This window comes from Athene cunicularia, assembly GCF_003259725.1.
Source record: "Athene cunicularia isolate RWA chromosome 4 unlocalized genomic scaffold, athCun1 chr4_part3, whole genome shotgun sequence".
Taxonomy (NCBI): domain Eukaryota; kingdom Metazoa; phylum Chordata; class Aves; order Strigiformes; family Strigidae; genus Athene; species Athene cunicularia.
The window spans coordinates 9899600-9916433 of record NW_020799100.1 but is presented as its reverse complement, the minus strand read 5'-3'; the positions used below and the strand labels follow the sequence as shown (position 1 = coordinate 9916433).

At 36.6% G+C, this 16834-nt stretch overlaps 1 protein-coding gene across 1 annotated transcript in view; it reads right to left on the bottom strand.

The window, feature by feature from the left end:
* ABCB7 (ATP binding cassette subfamily B member 7) overlaps nucleotides 1-15780 on the bottom strand; it is a 36461-nt gene extending 20681 nt beyond the window's left edge. Inside the window, exons 1-4 of the mRNA XM_026848775.1 lie at nucleotides 15658-15780; nucleotides 13443-13520; nucleotides 11724-11810; nucleotides 5109-5228 (exon numbers count right to left, since the gene is read on the bottom strand). Of these exons, the coding sequence (XP_026704576.1) occupies nucleotides 5109-5228; nucleotides 11724-11810; nucleotides 13443-13520; nucleotides 15658-15780 (408 nt within the window). The remainder of the gene's footprint in view (nucleotides 1-5108; nucleotides 5229-11723; nucleotides 11811-13442; nucleotides 13521-15657) is intronic.
* Nucleotides 15781-16834: the final 1054 nt, after the last annotated feature.

Here is a 16834-nt window from a genome sequence, read left to right as displayed (position 1 = left end):
TTTTGCAGAAATGTCTTCTTTTACATCAATATAATTCTACCCAGTAGAGTTTTAAATGAAATTTAAAGCCTGGTCTCAGGTTATAGCTGTTCTGACTCTTAGAGGGTAAAGCTTGAATAAGAACAAGACAGCATGGTATTGCATTTCATTAGCAATCAAGACAGTCTGCTTTCCAGTGATTTTAAAAAAAAAGTTAATCTTACAAAGTTTATAGCAAGAGAGATGAGAGGCCATTATTAGAAACAGGCCTTTCCTACTCAATTTGGTAAGTCAATGAGATCACATTCAAATTAATGAAAATAAAATTCCAGCCTTCCACATAAACTCACAGCTATCTCTTTAGTAGCCTAGATTTGCTGGCACAGAACAAAAAGCTTTAAGCACACCTAGCTACACTACAAAAAGCTACCATGCAAAGCAACTGTCTTACACAATACATCTATATAGGTTTCTTTCCTCTTCCTAAAGCCTGAAAGCTTGATAACAATTCCCATTAAAAAGACCCTTTTAATATAAATTTGTACCTTTTCTATTTATAATTTTGAATTAATAATTTACCCTTGTCTGAATTTATTGGAAAGCAAATACAGCACCCATGAAGTCATCCCAACTCAATTGCCCACATTTAATGGCACGTTATACTGTAATGTATCATGCTTAAATGAGTTTAAACATTTTTTTAAATGACTGCACTGTTTTAAGATGACAATGCATCATCATCTCTACTCCCTTGTGGGACTACACTACTTCTAAGGCAAACAGTCTTATCTTTCATTTTGCTCTTCCCAGTATTTCTTGTTTAATAAAGATGATGAATTAGTGACAGGCTAAACCCCAACAAGATAAAACTGGTCTACAGTGAACTTTTCTTTTGCCAATAATTCAATGAGAAACATTGACATGAAGATGACTGAATTTATCTCTGGACCAATATAAATGTACACATCCAACAATTTCATCTGTGGAAATATAAACAGAAAACACCACCCCTTGCAGAGGTAAGACAGCTAAAGAAGCTACAAAATGTGGTCCAAAAGAAGGAAGAAGCATCTGGCTTCATGCTTTCTTTAAATGTAATGATGACCTGAAACATACTTTTTCCAGTAAGAGAAAATAAAAATGTAAAAAAAAAAAAAAACCACCAAAACTTTTCACCTGAAACTTCTCAGAAACTTAACAGTTTGTAAAGGCTTATTTTAATCACCTAACTCCATCTGAGCTCACAAAAAGGGGTCAAACACCAAGATCATATCTACATACTTAACTGATCAGATAGCATTATCTTTGCATGCAGACAAAATTTACACTGCAGCACTTGTATCTTGCCACCTTAGCCAAACAATTTCTTCTCCTTAAACTTAGAGAATTAGTAGTCAGTAGAAATGCAGATAGTCTGAAAGATTCCTCTGGCTCATGAATAACACATGGTTGGTTTGTGACCAAGAGGCCAAAAACCATTACAGGCTGACAGAGGTGACAAGAGATTTTGTCATATTCATGTGTTTAATCCAGCTTCTCAGAAGCCAGAGCAGTTTTTCTTCTTGTGCCACAGAAGAAAAAGGGAAGAAACAGAAAAGTAAAAAAGAATCTACTACAAATACCCCAGTAGAGAAGACAAAAAATAGGGTCTTCTCCCATTCTAGAAAAGAAAAAACAGGTATGTAGAGCCTGAGCAGTCTAATGTGGGTCTGACAACATAGATAATGCCTTGTGTACTCCTCTCACCTGTTTTCCTGTTCATCTTTCAGATCACACACATCTAGATAGGCTATAAATATTTAAGGTAAAAATTTAAAGCATGTCATAATACAACAAATCTTCCCAGGAAAAAAAGACCTTAGTAGCCCTAGAGCAGACTCCATCCTGTCAGCTCCCAGTCATAAAAAGCCATACAAACAGCTCACTTTGAAGGCTAACAATACTACTTGTGGTTATGTATAGACAAAAAGGAACCAAAAATCACAATAATTTGTTCAATGACAGGCAACTGAGCCTCACAAAAGGCGTCAAGACAGATTGTAACTGCAGGCTCTTCAGTAGCTGCACACAAATTGGCTTTTGTTTTGAAACTGAATTTTACTGAACCAGAAGATTTAAAGAGACAAATTATTTCTCAACTGGCAGGACAAGCAGGTACAATCTCTAGCATTTTTGTGGGTAAGACCAATGGGTGGGTGTGAATTCCTACTTTTTTTCCTGTGGCTGAAGATTCCTCGCCAAATTCTATTGTCCAACTCAGAAGAAACTGGCCACAAAGCTTACAAAAGTATTTCTGATTGGAGAAGGTGACTACTTTCAGGCATCATGATCAAATAGTTCTCGAAGCAAAACCCTTAAGAATGAGCAGCTTTTACACAAAATCTGTAATAAGGATGTAAATCCTTTGGATGCAGACAAGTTCATCGTGAACAAAGAAACTGGGCCAGGAATGCAGCAAGGAGAAATATATGCTGGCATGCTTGTGCTGACAAAACTATACAGCAGAGAAACTTCAGCAAACTGCTTGTGTGGTCTATCAAGTATGTGGTAATTAACCTCACAAGCAACCAGAACAAAGGGCTCCCAAACGGGATAAAGAGGAAACTGCACAGGATTATACATGGTCCAGAAAAGCTGCAGGTAAACTAATTTGTATTTAATTTTTTCTAGGACAAAGTGACCTTTAGTTTGCTCTGGAAGAAAAGCAGATGTTCAGTGCTCAAAGATATGACAGACTAACTATAGCTCTGTAACAAACTACTGCATGTCAGTTATGCCACAATAACTACATGCATGCTTAGCACCTATAAAGTATGAAGCAATTTAAGAAAATTTACCCCATAAAGGAAGAGTGGGAATAGCTCAGGTGACAAGGGGTAACTTGTTAAATTGCAGTTATTCAAAAACGTTTGAGTTCTAACACAGCTCAGTTATGACAGAAACAGAACAAAACATAACAAAGAACATTAGCGAAGGATAGCTAGAAGACATCTGTGAAATTTTTCACCTCAGCCAGTTATAATACATATTCTGTAGACAGCTTGCTGCGTGTTTTCCCAATGAAATCCTTGTTTGACAAAATGAACATTCTCACAAAACACTTCAGCTTTAACACACATCTCTTGAAACCCAGGCAAAGCTCAACAGGTTTTCTGCTCTGCTTCTGGGAATCTGCTCTGGACATTGGGGCTTCCAGGCTGCCTTGTACAGAATCTGAAGTAGGAAATTTAGAACAACACTTAAGAGGGATCCAAACATAAAGTTACTTCCCCAAAGTGTCTGATTTTCTGACAGAGGGAAACATCTCTCTCCCCCAGCAGAAATATAATAGCTCTGTATTACACCAAATAAAGAGCCATTTGCAAGAGCCAGGCATCATGGCCATCAATTTTGTTTTCATTATGCCTCAGAAAGCTGTTTGAATCATTAATAGATTTCCTAAGAGCAAAGTACAATGCTGCCACATGCAGGATTATATTCTAGATTCACATTCTCCATCATATTCACATAACCCTACAAATTAGGAAGGTGGAAGAGCAGAAGAGAAAAAGAAAAGAATACTTCAAGCTTCTTCCAAAATTGTCTTCAGATTATTATTACTAATAAGAAGCTTTTAAAAAAGTGAGTTAGAAAAATTTTCATATCCATCTAATAAATGGGATATTCTTAAATATACATCACGAAACTTCAACAAGCCAAGCATATAATCAGTTAAATATTGTAAAGGCAACTGCACAGTTTACAAGGCAAAATGCTCCTAGCATCTGCATTTTGAGCAGATTGTTTCTAAGTGTATTCAAAAGCATTGCTGTGTATTTCATACAGGCATACAAAAAGGGTGGAAGTTTACTTGTACAGACATGACACATTCTGCATGTCATCACCTGCATTATCAGCAACGTCCTGAACAGCAGCACAAACTAAAATATCTATTGTCGACAGTACCAACTAGCACCTGATAGAGTGCTCATAAGAAAGCTGTACATCAAAAGATTGGCCTTTCCTCTTCAGCTCAAATGAGCACATTCCTCTTCCAAGTACTCTCTTTTAACACCTGCATAGCTGAAAATTTGTTTCTTCTCTTTTCATAACATGGCAATGTTGCAGAATGCTAACAAGTTGCTAGTGCAACTAGCTTAAGTGCTAAAACTCACTGTTAAGTACCACCTACTTTAGCTTATCCCAGCAAGATACTAATATTAGCTTTATGTTTGGTAAAAATTCCATACTTAGAAGCAACCCAGTTCATGTCTCAATGAAATTTACAGAATTTATTCCCAACATTTTGCAATGAAGTATTTTTTTTTCCAAAAGCAAAATAATTTTTGCACAAAGTTAACATTTGCTGTTGTGAACTACTTCTACAAGGTTTGCACAAAATTTGAATGATAACCTCCATTAAACTGCAGAAACCTTTTGCATGCCTATTTCTTTCTAAGAACAAATAAACATTAACTTCATTTCAGGCAAGAGTATAAGACGTCCTTTCACACAACAAAATAAAGGTAAAAGCAACCCTCCATTTAATAATCAAAAAACTACAAGAAAAATAATTTGAATGAAAGCACGGTTCAATATAAAAAAATAAGTTATACAACTTCTTTCATATTAGGATGTCAGAGGAGTCCCTGAAACAATAGAAATTCTGGTGTCATCTCCCAGAGAAATACCAAGAAAAGACTGGAGCTCAAATACCCTTTTCCATAGCACAGCAAGAACTGTGAGTAGATACCACCACATGCTCAAGTTCAGAGTTAAGAATGGGCACAGAGCCTTGTTTGACAAGAATCCTGTTTGACAGATACAGCACCACACAAGAAGAGAAGATCTGTAAGAACATTTAACTCGTACCTCCCATAACTTATGGTGTAAATGATTAATCAGCAGCAGAAAATCCTGGACTAAAGTAATGTGAGCAAGGGAAATAAAAATTCTGGTCACCATCATCATCTATGCATACACACCCCATTATAAACATCCAAGCTATTATTTCTAACACTACATGCTCCTCATACAGGAAATAGATAACTTAAGATTGTAAAAGCCCTTTAATAAAAAAGAAAATTATTCCTTTTACGAACTTTAGATGAATAGTAATTATCACAGTACAATGAAGTATCTTTTCTTACCTTAGCACTTGCTAAAAACCCCAGAGATATGGCTACTCTGGCTCGCAGGTCTGGTCTGTCTTTGGGCCACACGTAAGACAACATTGCTCTGATAATCTTTTTGGCATCTATCTCTTTCAGCTATCAGAAAGAACAAAGAAAGGCATCATATTATAAAGAGACACCAGGAAGCAAAATAACAGTATAAATAAGAGTGAATTTTATACATTTGGATCACTTCTGTATTTTATTTGATAGGCAACAGACACTTCACAATGTTTGAGACTAGGACTGCATATTAAAAATTTCAAGTTTTAAGTTTTTAGATTTATATCCATGACATGCTGTTAAAACAGATGAATTGTTCTTAATTCACATGTCCTCAAGAGTGCAAGTATAGCTAGCTATAAACAGAATACACAGAAAGCCACAGTTCACCATAGTTGAAATACTTCACAGAACAAATAAACCAACCCTTTTTTTTAAGATTAAGATTTCTGTACAAAATGCAAAGGCTTAGTATTTCTTCTTTGGAAGCTATTTCAACATAGCATATAAACAATGGGAAGGAAAATGCAAAAAAATAAAACAACCCCTAATGAAATAACAAAAAACTAAGGCAAGAAGGTCTGAAAGGTCCACATCAGTAGTTTGGACAACATTCAGTGAGTCAGAATAGAATACATTATCTAAAACATAAGAAAATCACTAGCATTATAGCAACTCATGAATCTCCAAAACTGAACACTTACACTGATATATAAATTGAACTCAATATAAACTTCTGATCTGGTTGCATTAGTACAACTGTAAGCATTCCCAACAATCACTTTCAGGGTTTTTTGGTCATTGTATAACCTTTGCAGAGAAGTGAGAAATACCCTTATTCTGCCCATGACTTTTAGGGCATGTTTTCGGGAACCCAAAGGGTAGTCCTTCAGTGGGTGCCCAGTGAATTTATGACTACCAGCAAGAAAACTATTGCAGTGGCCTTAACTCAGCTTTCAATGTCACCACTTTATTTAACAGAACAGCCCCTGAAGTTGGGTAATCAGGCTTCAAAAGACAGAGATGTACATGGCCACACGTTAGCTTAACTAATTATGTCAATTTTTAGTGAATTCTTCAAATAGGTTCTCCTTCTCCAAACCTCAAATTTTGCCCTAAACAAGACCACAATTCAGTTAACAAGTCTTCCTCTGAAATATTACTTTCTTTGGTTTGGGGTTTTGGAGGGGGTTTGTTTTGGGATTATTTGTGGTGGTGGTGGTGGTTTTGGTTTTATTTTATATAGAAATACAGGTTATTTTACAAATGGATAGATGTCTGTATCACTTACGCTTGAGATACATTCCATTAAATTCCGAACCTAAATATACTAACTAAAGCCTAACCCACACTATGCATTTGAGAGTAACAGCACATGCAGTAACATACAGCACAAGTATCAATGACCCATTTTTCTGTGTTGGCTACCCAGGGACTAACTTGAAAGACAGGAAGGTTATCTAAAGCTGAAGGGAGGGCAGCAAGTAGCAGCTAATCTCTCCATTTCAGGCAATATTTTGTAGTCGTGAAGGGGGGGGCAAACAAAAACTTAGTTCTCACATTTTAAAGATGACTTGTCATTACAGAAGTCAGTGGAAAGAGGGAGTTTTAAAATATATTGTAGTATTTCCCTCACTAGATTGTATACTTTAAATGCTCCCTTTTGACTTTGAGAATAAAACAAATTACAATAGAAATTATCTGTTAAGGTCCAGTGTGAATGAGCAAGAAAGGGGAGTTCTTTTAACAGATAAGATTGCTGAGGCAACCAAGGAAACCAATCCTATAAATGTAAGCTTTTAAAAGCACCAGGAAATTCATCTCAGTGTTTCAAGTCATAGCTTCAAAGAAAACCAAAGGGTAAGAGATACTGCATTTTGTCAACAATTGCAAATGTATTGGAGCATTACAGAGTATAAGCACATTTCAAACGACATTTAAAAAATGGATACATGGAAGATTTGTAAGTGAAGAGAGGAAGCAAAACTGTTTCCCTTGTGTCCTACCCATTCAGGAGATGGAGGTATCTGCTGCAGCATATACATGAATCTTTCCATTTGAGCCAAGGACATGCATAAATAGCAGTTCAAACATTTGGCAAATATCTCTGATCACCACTTACAGGTTAAAAGGAAGTTTAAAAAAAAAGGAGGTATCACACTGACACAAGATACTAGTGCAACCAGAGCAGTTCTAATTATATGCTGCTATTGGCTAGTCAGACTTTGCACAGAAAAGCTATTAAAAAGAACAAAATATACACTTGGCTGCAAAAAAGGAATCTATTTACGTTTCTTCATGGCTCTGAACAGTGACAGAAGTAAATCCGTTCAGAAAAAAAAGTGAGAAGGCAGCCAGACATTTGCCAAAGGCCTTGCAAAGGAACAAGAAGAAATATCAAAGGAGATGAAAAATGCACATATATTACATCAAAGTTTATCATGAAATAAATGTTACTGTCGTATAGAATCACGAGTTGAAAATGGCTTAAATATGCAAGTGGCAACATTTAGAATTAAAATGAGCAATCTGTTTAATGGACTCAGGCCCTTTTTTGATTCTCTGTGGTATATAAAAAGGTTAAGAGATGCATTTATTTCACCTCCTTTTAAGTAGCAATAATGTTTTATATTTTCTTCCAAGGCTCATTTCTACAGAAATGGAAGGAATGAAAAGTATTATAAATCTAATATAGCAGGGAGCAAAGAAGAAAAGCCTTTTCTTCTTTTTGAATGCAGCATATTTTTAAAACACACCACCAAATACTGAGGACTGTTCACAAAGCAATGAGCATGGATCATCTTCTTGTTCCTCCCTCCCACCCATCCCATCCAGGTTCTAGACCTTTTGAAATACCTAAAGAGGGGAAAAAAAGAAAGTCGTCATTCCTCTTCACAATCTCTAAGATTACTGAGTACTGCAAAGCATTCACTGGGCTGATCCTGAGACTTTATGGATAAAGCCTATGCCAGGATGATGAGCTATCAGAACCATCATGGAAGAAAATGGCAGTTTGACTCACATTTAAGCTGCCACTGCTGACAAAGAAGAGACCCAGTTCTGGTTCTGTGTACTCATTCACAAAGCTGTATCATCCTCTTTACTGTACTTGAACACACTCTTACATCTGCATGAGGTTATTCTCCAAACCACTAACAGCTTGCTTCCTCCCCTGCTTTTTTCTCTCTGCAGCACTCAATTGTACAGTCCCAGCCCATTTCTCACATCACCTCTGGAGCTCATGAAACATCGTGATGAACTGATTAAGTTTATAAAACCAGCAGAAAACTCTTCAGTGTTTGTTGCAGGGTCTCTTCTCAGTAAAGAGAGTCAGATAAACCTACAAATTCAGTAACATGAGAAAAAGCATGGCTGAGAACAGAACTTTTTTTTTTTTTTTTTAATAGCATGAGGTATTTAGATTGCTTCAGTCCATGATACGCAGCTTGCTGCGAATGAAGCAGCAGTAGTTGTTTGGGAAGTGATTGGGTGTTCCCACCATTTGGGCACATTATTTTTCAGGTAGGTCATGTCATACTAGCTCACTATCTGACCATACAGTGACTTATTTGGCAAAACACCAAGGTGGGGAAGGAGGTAAGATTATTTTTTCAGCTGTCTTATATTAAATAAATGTCAACTAGGGCCTGAATTTTCCTTCTAAACTCTGGGAAAAAAGTACTTAGTGTCCTGAATTCATACTATCCATCCCTCCACAGAAGGCAAGCAATGACTACCAAACTAAATAGCAAATGGTTGTAGGGGAAGGCTAATTAACAGGGCTCCACTGTGACTATCAGTCTTTCCATAAGAAAGAAATATATGTCTGCTTAGCAACAAGTCAGACACCACAGTTCTTATTTGTCTGTTCTGTGTACAAGAGACTAACACAAAAAAAGAACAATACTGTTTTCCGTTTCAGTATTCAGCACATCAGTCACTGCTTCAAGTAAAAATTATTTTGTAAGAAATCAGCTGTGTAAGCTTGTCTTCTAGTTACTGAGATGAAGGTAACATGCCCTTCATCCTCTGTGTTTATCCTTAGTACTAAGTTCTGTATCCCTGAAGCTGCTATAAAAGGGGCAATTTAAAACACCAGTCTCAAAGTCAGTTTCCAGAGTGAACACACACTCAAAAAAATTTTGGAAGAAAGGTGTCATGTAGCTGATGTGTATCACCTGTAGTTTTCCTAGAAAAAATCTTATGTGATAAATTGGGTGCCAGTACTTTTACGCACTGAACATGACTGCGTGTATACAAGTGCAAGAATTCCACTTCAACATCAGATTTTCTTCATTTTTGATGAGAACCTCTTGGCTTTTGTACCCAGTGTTACCCTTTGTTTTTTCCACTCTACATGCATTTCACCTCTTCTACAGCTAGTTCTTGCTGCTTTCTCCTGGACAATCCTTAACAGGTGGTATTTGTTTAGTTAGACAACAGCCTTAACTGACAATGTCCTATATTAACTACATTATAGCTCCATTTATTGGAAAAGTCAGGGGAATGGCTTATACAGGAACAGCTGCAAGTAACGGGTGAACAGAGAATGTCACTGGAACATTTACACTGCCTAGCAGACTGAAAAAATATCAGCTGGCATCAAAATTTCTGGCTAACATATTCCTAGTGAAACATCCACTGTTCCTTAACATTACTAGTGTTTTGGTAAACAGAACTTTCCATTTTCTTTCTGACCAGAGAAAACCCTGAAATTTAAATTTCTGAGTGATGCCAAACTGTAGACCTTTGAAGAACAGTACCTCCAAAGAAAATACATGATGATTAAGTATGTAATACTTATGATTAAACAGATTTGTCCTGGAAGTTTCCCATCACATGTGAAGGGGTTCAGCTGAAAAATGTCTGCATTTCAAGAAATAGCTTTTTATAGAAAGAATTATTAGCCCTTTGTGGTGTTTTTGAAGATAGGTCAGTTGTGAAGCCGAGTCTGTGAAATGGATTTGCAACTGAACCATATGAGGGTGAGTTTGTTATATATATATATATATATATATATATATATATATACACATACACAAACACACCTATTAAAAAAAGTCTTTTCCATGGAGTTCTGAAAAATGAAGTTATGACAGCAAACAGGAAGCATTCAGCTGAACATACCCAGATGAACAGAAATTTTGGTAGGAAAACATCCCCAAGAACAAATACTTAGGCCCAACAGATGTGTGATCACCAAAGTGACAACACAGAGGATAATATCCTCCTCCCATTTACAGGAGGAATACAATCCATAATAACTATATTTCATAACATATAATTAGGGTAAACATGGACAAGGATAGCCTGCTAGCTTTGAAGTCTGTTTTGCTTCGGAAATCTTTGAAAGAGCTTGTATTGTTGCAAGAAGGGTCTTAAAATTAGTCTAAAATTAATGTTACATGCAGAGCCAGTAGTACTACTGACTGAAGATGTTCAATTATTCTGTTTTGTCCTGTGCTGTATGCAGAAAAGATCACAGATGTTTGCTAAAACATGTAGGTTATTAAAATCCCTCTTACTATCAAAGCATAAGTTTTGGTAGCATCTCTCCTGACTTCTGCCTGTAGCACAAACAAGTTTGGATTCAATGAAGGGACAATTCCCAGATCAAAATTTAAGAGGAAATCCTACAGTTAACTCTTCCGTTTCTTTACGAATGAGGCTGGAGGAAAGACATCATCAGAACAGTTAAGCATAAGCAAACCAGCCCTGAAAGACCTGAATCCTGCACTGAAATTTCATTTTGTCATTGACATGGTCTTCACCAGTTTTAGGAAGATCCCACCCAAATTTGAAGAAGTTATAATCATCACACAGAATCGTTCTGCAAACACACAAAGCATCAGAAGTTTGCATAGGAAGTGAGAAAATGAAAGTTACGTAAACTCAAGAGCTTTGATTTTGCAATTTTAATCATGCAAAGTTTATATTGTTTTTAACAAAAAGCTTGCATCGTTTCCAAACTGTAATAATTTAGTCTAATAAAAGATACTGCTTCCCCTTACATACCTATCATAATTATTTTAACACATGCTTCCTGAATATAAACACAGTCAAAATATATCAGATGCATTAACGTTATATCCAAGTAAAAATACATGCAGTTTAATTACTTCTTCCCCCCAATACTTCCAAGTGCAATTTTACCAACTGATGCACTAACTGGTATCCACAAGTTGACTTCTACTGTCTTGAATGTCATGTCACAAAGTAGTATCAGTTATGAGCAAGAATAATAAACCACAATAAATTACAGTGGAACATACTTTCCATGAAAAAAAAATCATAATGTAGGCCAATTTCAAAGGAGTGCATGACACTAAGATTGCATTTTCAGTACAACAGCTGAAGCACTTGAACACAGTTATTACATACATTTGGTGATTTAAGAGCTAGTAAGCCTACACTGACAATTAAATAGTATCTACTCTGCTACAGTATTCACATATCTACCAGTGCAGTTCCTCACAAATTGTTGCTTGGGGTCTTCAGCTTTTTTAATTTGGGAAGGGGTAGTAGGGGAAGGAAGCTGAACACATTATTTATTTAAAAAGCAATACTAATTAAAAGCAATTTTTTTACCCCTTCCTTTGGATCTGTGTGAAGCCCTCCACCTGCATGACCATGCCAACACATTCTCTTTTCTATCAGTCGCCACCTTGGGAAGATCTGTATGAAAATGAAAAGTCAATTTGCAAGAACCTCAGGAAATATGCACATAAAAGCCAACAGAAAGAACTACTGGTCTGTCTTCCCTCCCTCTGTATTGGCTTGCTTTAATAAAAGCTATTACCTCTCTCTAAAACCCTTGCCTGGCTTAAGGAAACAAAAGTAAGGAAGGGACTATAAATCTAGAAGTATAGTAAAGAGCATGTTCCAAAGAGCCAGGAGGTAAAGATAACAGAGCCTTAAATATTTCAGTTAAAAAGACACCTAAAAAACTTTAAAGTAGCCTAAAGAACACAGAAAAGAAATTGAAGTTTTGGAGGATAAATATACTCAGGCACATTAAAATATAAAGTGAAACACACTTAAGCAGTAATACTCTTTCCACGTACCTAAACTGTAACTTTACTTGGGGACAAAACAAACAGATAAATCTGCTTCACACTTCTCTTTCCTATCAGGATGGGAATGGCCTACTGGTGCCATACGACAGGTACAAGTTAATCAGGTCCAGAGCCCCTGCTGCAATCCATGTACAGCATGTACAGGTGCAGTTAGGAAAAGAACCTGCTTTTTAAAAACAAATGCTCACTTTTAGCATGTGGCCAAGATTCCCTGCTACATAAATACGGAGAAAATTTCCAAATCTATTAATGCTTGTACATGTCCTAAAAATAGTAACTCACTACCCCATGACATTTCCCTAAGTTCAATTTCAAAGTGCCTGCCACAAACAATGGATGTGTTAAAGCTTTTCAAAAAGAATGCATTCTGTTTAAAATGTTTGCTACATGTTGACAGTTTCCAGTTCAAGTTATGTAAAAGCTCTTTAGAATCTCATTTTATGTATATGGTACAATAGCAGACCGCATGGTTTCCCAAATCAAAATTTCACTTTTCATATTTTAAAGAAAAACATTATAAAAAGCAATCTAAGTAGATTTCATGCTTTGAAGTTCCAATGAATCTCAAAAGAGTTTAACTGCTTAAGTCAGTTCTATAAGTAATTATTTTTTTATAATAAAAAACCAAAACCCAAGCTAAATACATTTTCTAGCTTCACTGAAGCAAAGTGAGGTACTTAGAGATGGGTCATAATTATTCCATAAACAGAAAAAATTGCATCTTCCTTGTTTCTACCTTAGTGTTAAGGCAAGTAGACCTCATAGGAATAGGAGCCTGACATCCTGGCACTCAGGATGAGAATAAATTTCCATGGTTTCTTGATATTCCACAATCTAAGCAGAATTTTGAAGTAATAAAACCCTACATACTCAAGGCAAACTCACAACTTTCTATGCACTGCTATTTTCTATGCCCGACAACATGAATCTAAGTATCAATTCAAAACCTACATTTTTAAGAACTCTTCTTTGTAAGTTACTATATTATCATTCATTTCTAGAGATTCATAAAGACCTCTTCAGGAGAGTGCAGTCTGAAGCTGCTAAGCAAAGTTATCTCCTTTTCTAGATGCAGAAATGTAACTTGCCATTTGCCTTGCTACACTTCAAAACTGTAAACAATGAAATTAAAAAAAAAAACAAACAACAAACCAGACTAAACTGAAGGATGCTTGCAAGAGCTTGAATTTCCTCTGACCTGCAAGTAGGAAGAAAAATAATTTATACCTACCTCTGAAGCCTCTAATAATGGCCTTGAATAGTCTCCTCCCAGACTGTGCCATGATCTTTGCCTGCAGATTGGTGGAACCTACAGAACATAAGGAGGGGGGGAGTAAAAATGGAATCATTCACAACATGCACTTCACATTCAGAGAATATTAATCTAGTTTATGTAAACAAACATAACAAAAACAAGGCAGATGGCTTTGGTTTTCAACAACTGACCACAGAAAAAGAAAACTGGTTGGGAGCAGCTGTAAAATAAATTACATTCAACCATTAAAAATGCTAAGTGACAATGAACCTTTCCTTTCCCTGAATCCGTTTCTTTTGTAGCATTAAAGCTCAAAGTTTTCCCTTTCCTCTCATTTTAATTTTATCCCACATTGTCTTCTGACTTCTTCCAAATATTCTTCTGTTCTGTTTTTCACTATGAATTCTTATCCTTATAGGTTCTGCCATTTCTAATTCCTCTTAGGTCAGCTCATGTCATGCTTGTCACATTGACCACAAGGCTAATCAAAGCACTGGGACGATCAGAAATTAGAGCATGGCTGACTACAAGTTTTAGGCAGGCAGGGCACAAGATACCCAGTATTCACATATCTGTTCATGGATCTTTAATACACACACAGCTAGGTACCAACTGTGGCATGCTTTACATGTTCTGTTGAAAACAATTAATTTTCCATAAGGGTTTCAAAGGACCATTTATCTTCCTTAGACCAACTAGGTGGCAGTGCTTCCCCTGGAGCAAAACAGGGATCCCTCTTTTGGTTAGCAATGATGGTGCCACATCATCTTTGACACATTCAATATTAAACCTTTTATTGCTCTGTTGCAATACTAGCCATACACCTCACACTATATAAAAACCACAGAGCAAAATAGCAGAACTACTGCTCATCAGCCCAAGGGAAAGGACACATGTCAAAGAAGAAAAAAAAAAAAAAAAAGAACTTGATCATAAAAAAAGGTATTTTTAACCTTGACAAACAGCAGCACCATCATATATTTTATACCTTGCCTTAAACATTCCTTTGCTCTTGTCCCAAGACATACACCATAAATTACAATTTAGTCGGACATTTTTAAGAAAATGAAGATAATTCCTCTACGAGTCACCACATTGGACCTGTTTATTTCAGACATTTCCATTATATGACATTACAGGCAGAGAAAGAGTAATCATTACAATTATACATTTTGCACTTAGTAGAGCTAACTGGCCTGGGTGAACTGCCCTGATGCTTCCAAGACCTGGGTTAAATGAAGGAGCTGCATTTATAAAGCACTTTGTTGTAGATACACTCATAACTTTACAGTTTCATGCCAGCACATAGGATTCCATCTAAACTAATACAGTCTCCATATGAACAGTGACAGTTTCATAAAACGTAATGGAAAAAGAGAATAACTTCAAGATGCATCAGCATATCCCAGGTTACTGCAAATTAATGTAATCATTACAAAGGCATGGTTACGTTGGATAAGAGTTCCCACCAACATGCAAGAGGAGGAGTAAGCACTCCTAGCAGTGACCACTATTGTGGCATCTAAGAAGTACCTAGAATCCAACATCAAATTAAGTTGTACAACCAATAGAAAATGCAGGTGTTCTCTAATTCAGCAAAGACAGTTACATCAATACAACTCCATCTGCTTCACCAGTCAGAGGCCATTTGGAAGCATGGATGAAACTATGATGATTTAGAATTTAGCGGAGACATGATCCAGGGTGAGAGGCTTAATACCAACAAGTCCTACATTCACACCAATGAGACTGAGTTCCTGTCTCCTACAGCCTAAAGTGCAGTATGTTGAAACCCTCAGCATCTTTATGCCAGCTTTTATACTACTTTAAAAACACATGATGCTGGTAAGTGTCTGTTAAGACACCATACCAAAGAGAAGTTCAGGGGCTGATGAACCACTACTCACAACTATGCTTTGGCTTCTCTGAACACAGTTGGAACCTCTCCTAAGCAGTACCATTCTCTCCTGCTTGGACTTGGAAGAAAAAACCTTGAGTACTGTAAGAACTAAAATTCAGGTACTTAACTCTGCATTTTTTTGTTGTTGTAGGACATGGGAGTACACAACTGATGATGCAACAGCTATTAGAAAGAAGCTATTTACTGTTCTTCTAAAGTATACTCATAGGGCATCATAAAAATATTTTACTAATAATTCATACCCTTTGACCCCAAAGTTTGCAAAGTTACCTTCTGAATGATGTATGAGACAAACAACATCACAGAAACAACTTCTACTGAAACACCAGCAGATGTGGTCTCAATTCCTGGATTAGATAGCCTACTTACTTGACTGAAGCTATAAACTGTCATGGGGTTGAGAGACACAGCAAAAGCATGACAAGATTTACTCTAGGTACACAGGAAAACTTTTTATTTTCAGTCTTGAGCCTGGAAGACTGCAGGTTTCAATCGTCTCTCAAGTTCCTGCTAAAAAAACCAATTCTCAGCAAAGAATTAAACAAGATGAACAACTTCACCGGTAAGTCTTCCAGCCATCGCAGCATTATTAACAGAACTGTCTAAATGAGTGGGACTGAAGCTTACTCTGTCACTCTCTGCACATCCTGCAGGCAGACCTGGGACTCCAGTTCCCCTCACTACAACTCTTTCCTCAGAGATTCAAGACTACAAAGGAAAGGCATACTTGAACCTCACTGCAACAGTAAAAGTAGCAGGTTACTGCTTTAAAGGAGCAGAAGCATGTCCTGCTTATTTCTGAATTTAAGAAATTATGCAGGGAACTTTAATTCTGGCAGTTCCTAACTTTTGAATGCCTGACTCTGCACCATTATGTTCTTTTAATGTATTTCTGGATATGATTCTATATACTCTAAAGGATGAAACAGATGTCTACTACTGATTGCACATAAAAGTCATGTTGCTAAAGTGTCATGACTGTTGGTAGTTGTTTAAATACTATAAATGCAAACAAACAACAGAGATTAAACACATTTGCACAAGGTCAAATCCACACTTAAAAGCTTCTCTCTGGAGTATGTTACATACCATTCCAGATGCACAGCACTAATCTAATGGGATGGGGCTTTTTTTAAACTAACTGTAATAGAAAACTGAAGGTAGGATTCAAGTACCTGTGCAGTATTCAGGTCCCACTGTTAATTTTGTTGAGTTTGCAAGGCAAAAAAAGAAAAGATGAACAGGAAAGAGCAGAGGAAGATGAGAGAAAAGGTGAAAATATTCTGGTAGAAATACAGACTGAACTGTCACCAATATGAACAACATGAACTTAACTGGAGTTACGCTTAACAATGGCCAGCGTGCAATTGCTCTGTACACATACCCAGAGCAAATGAAAGCAAGGTTAACAAAAAGATACCTTAAGGATTGTTTCCACTGTAACATC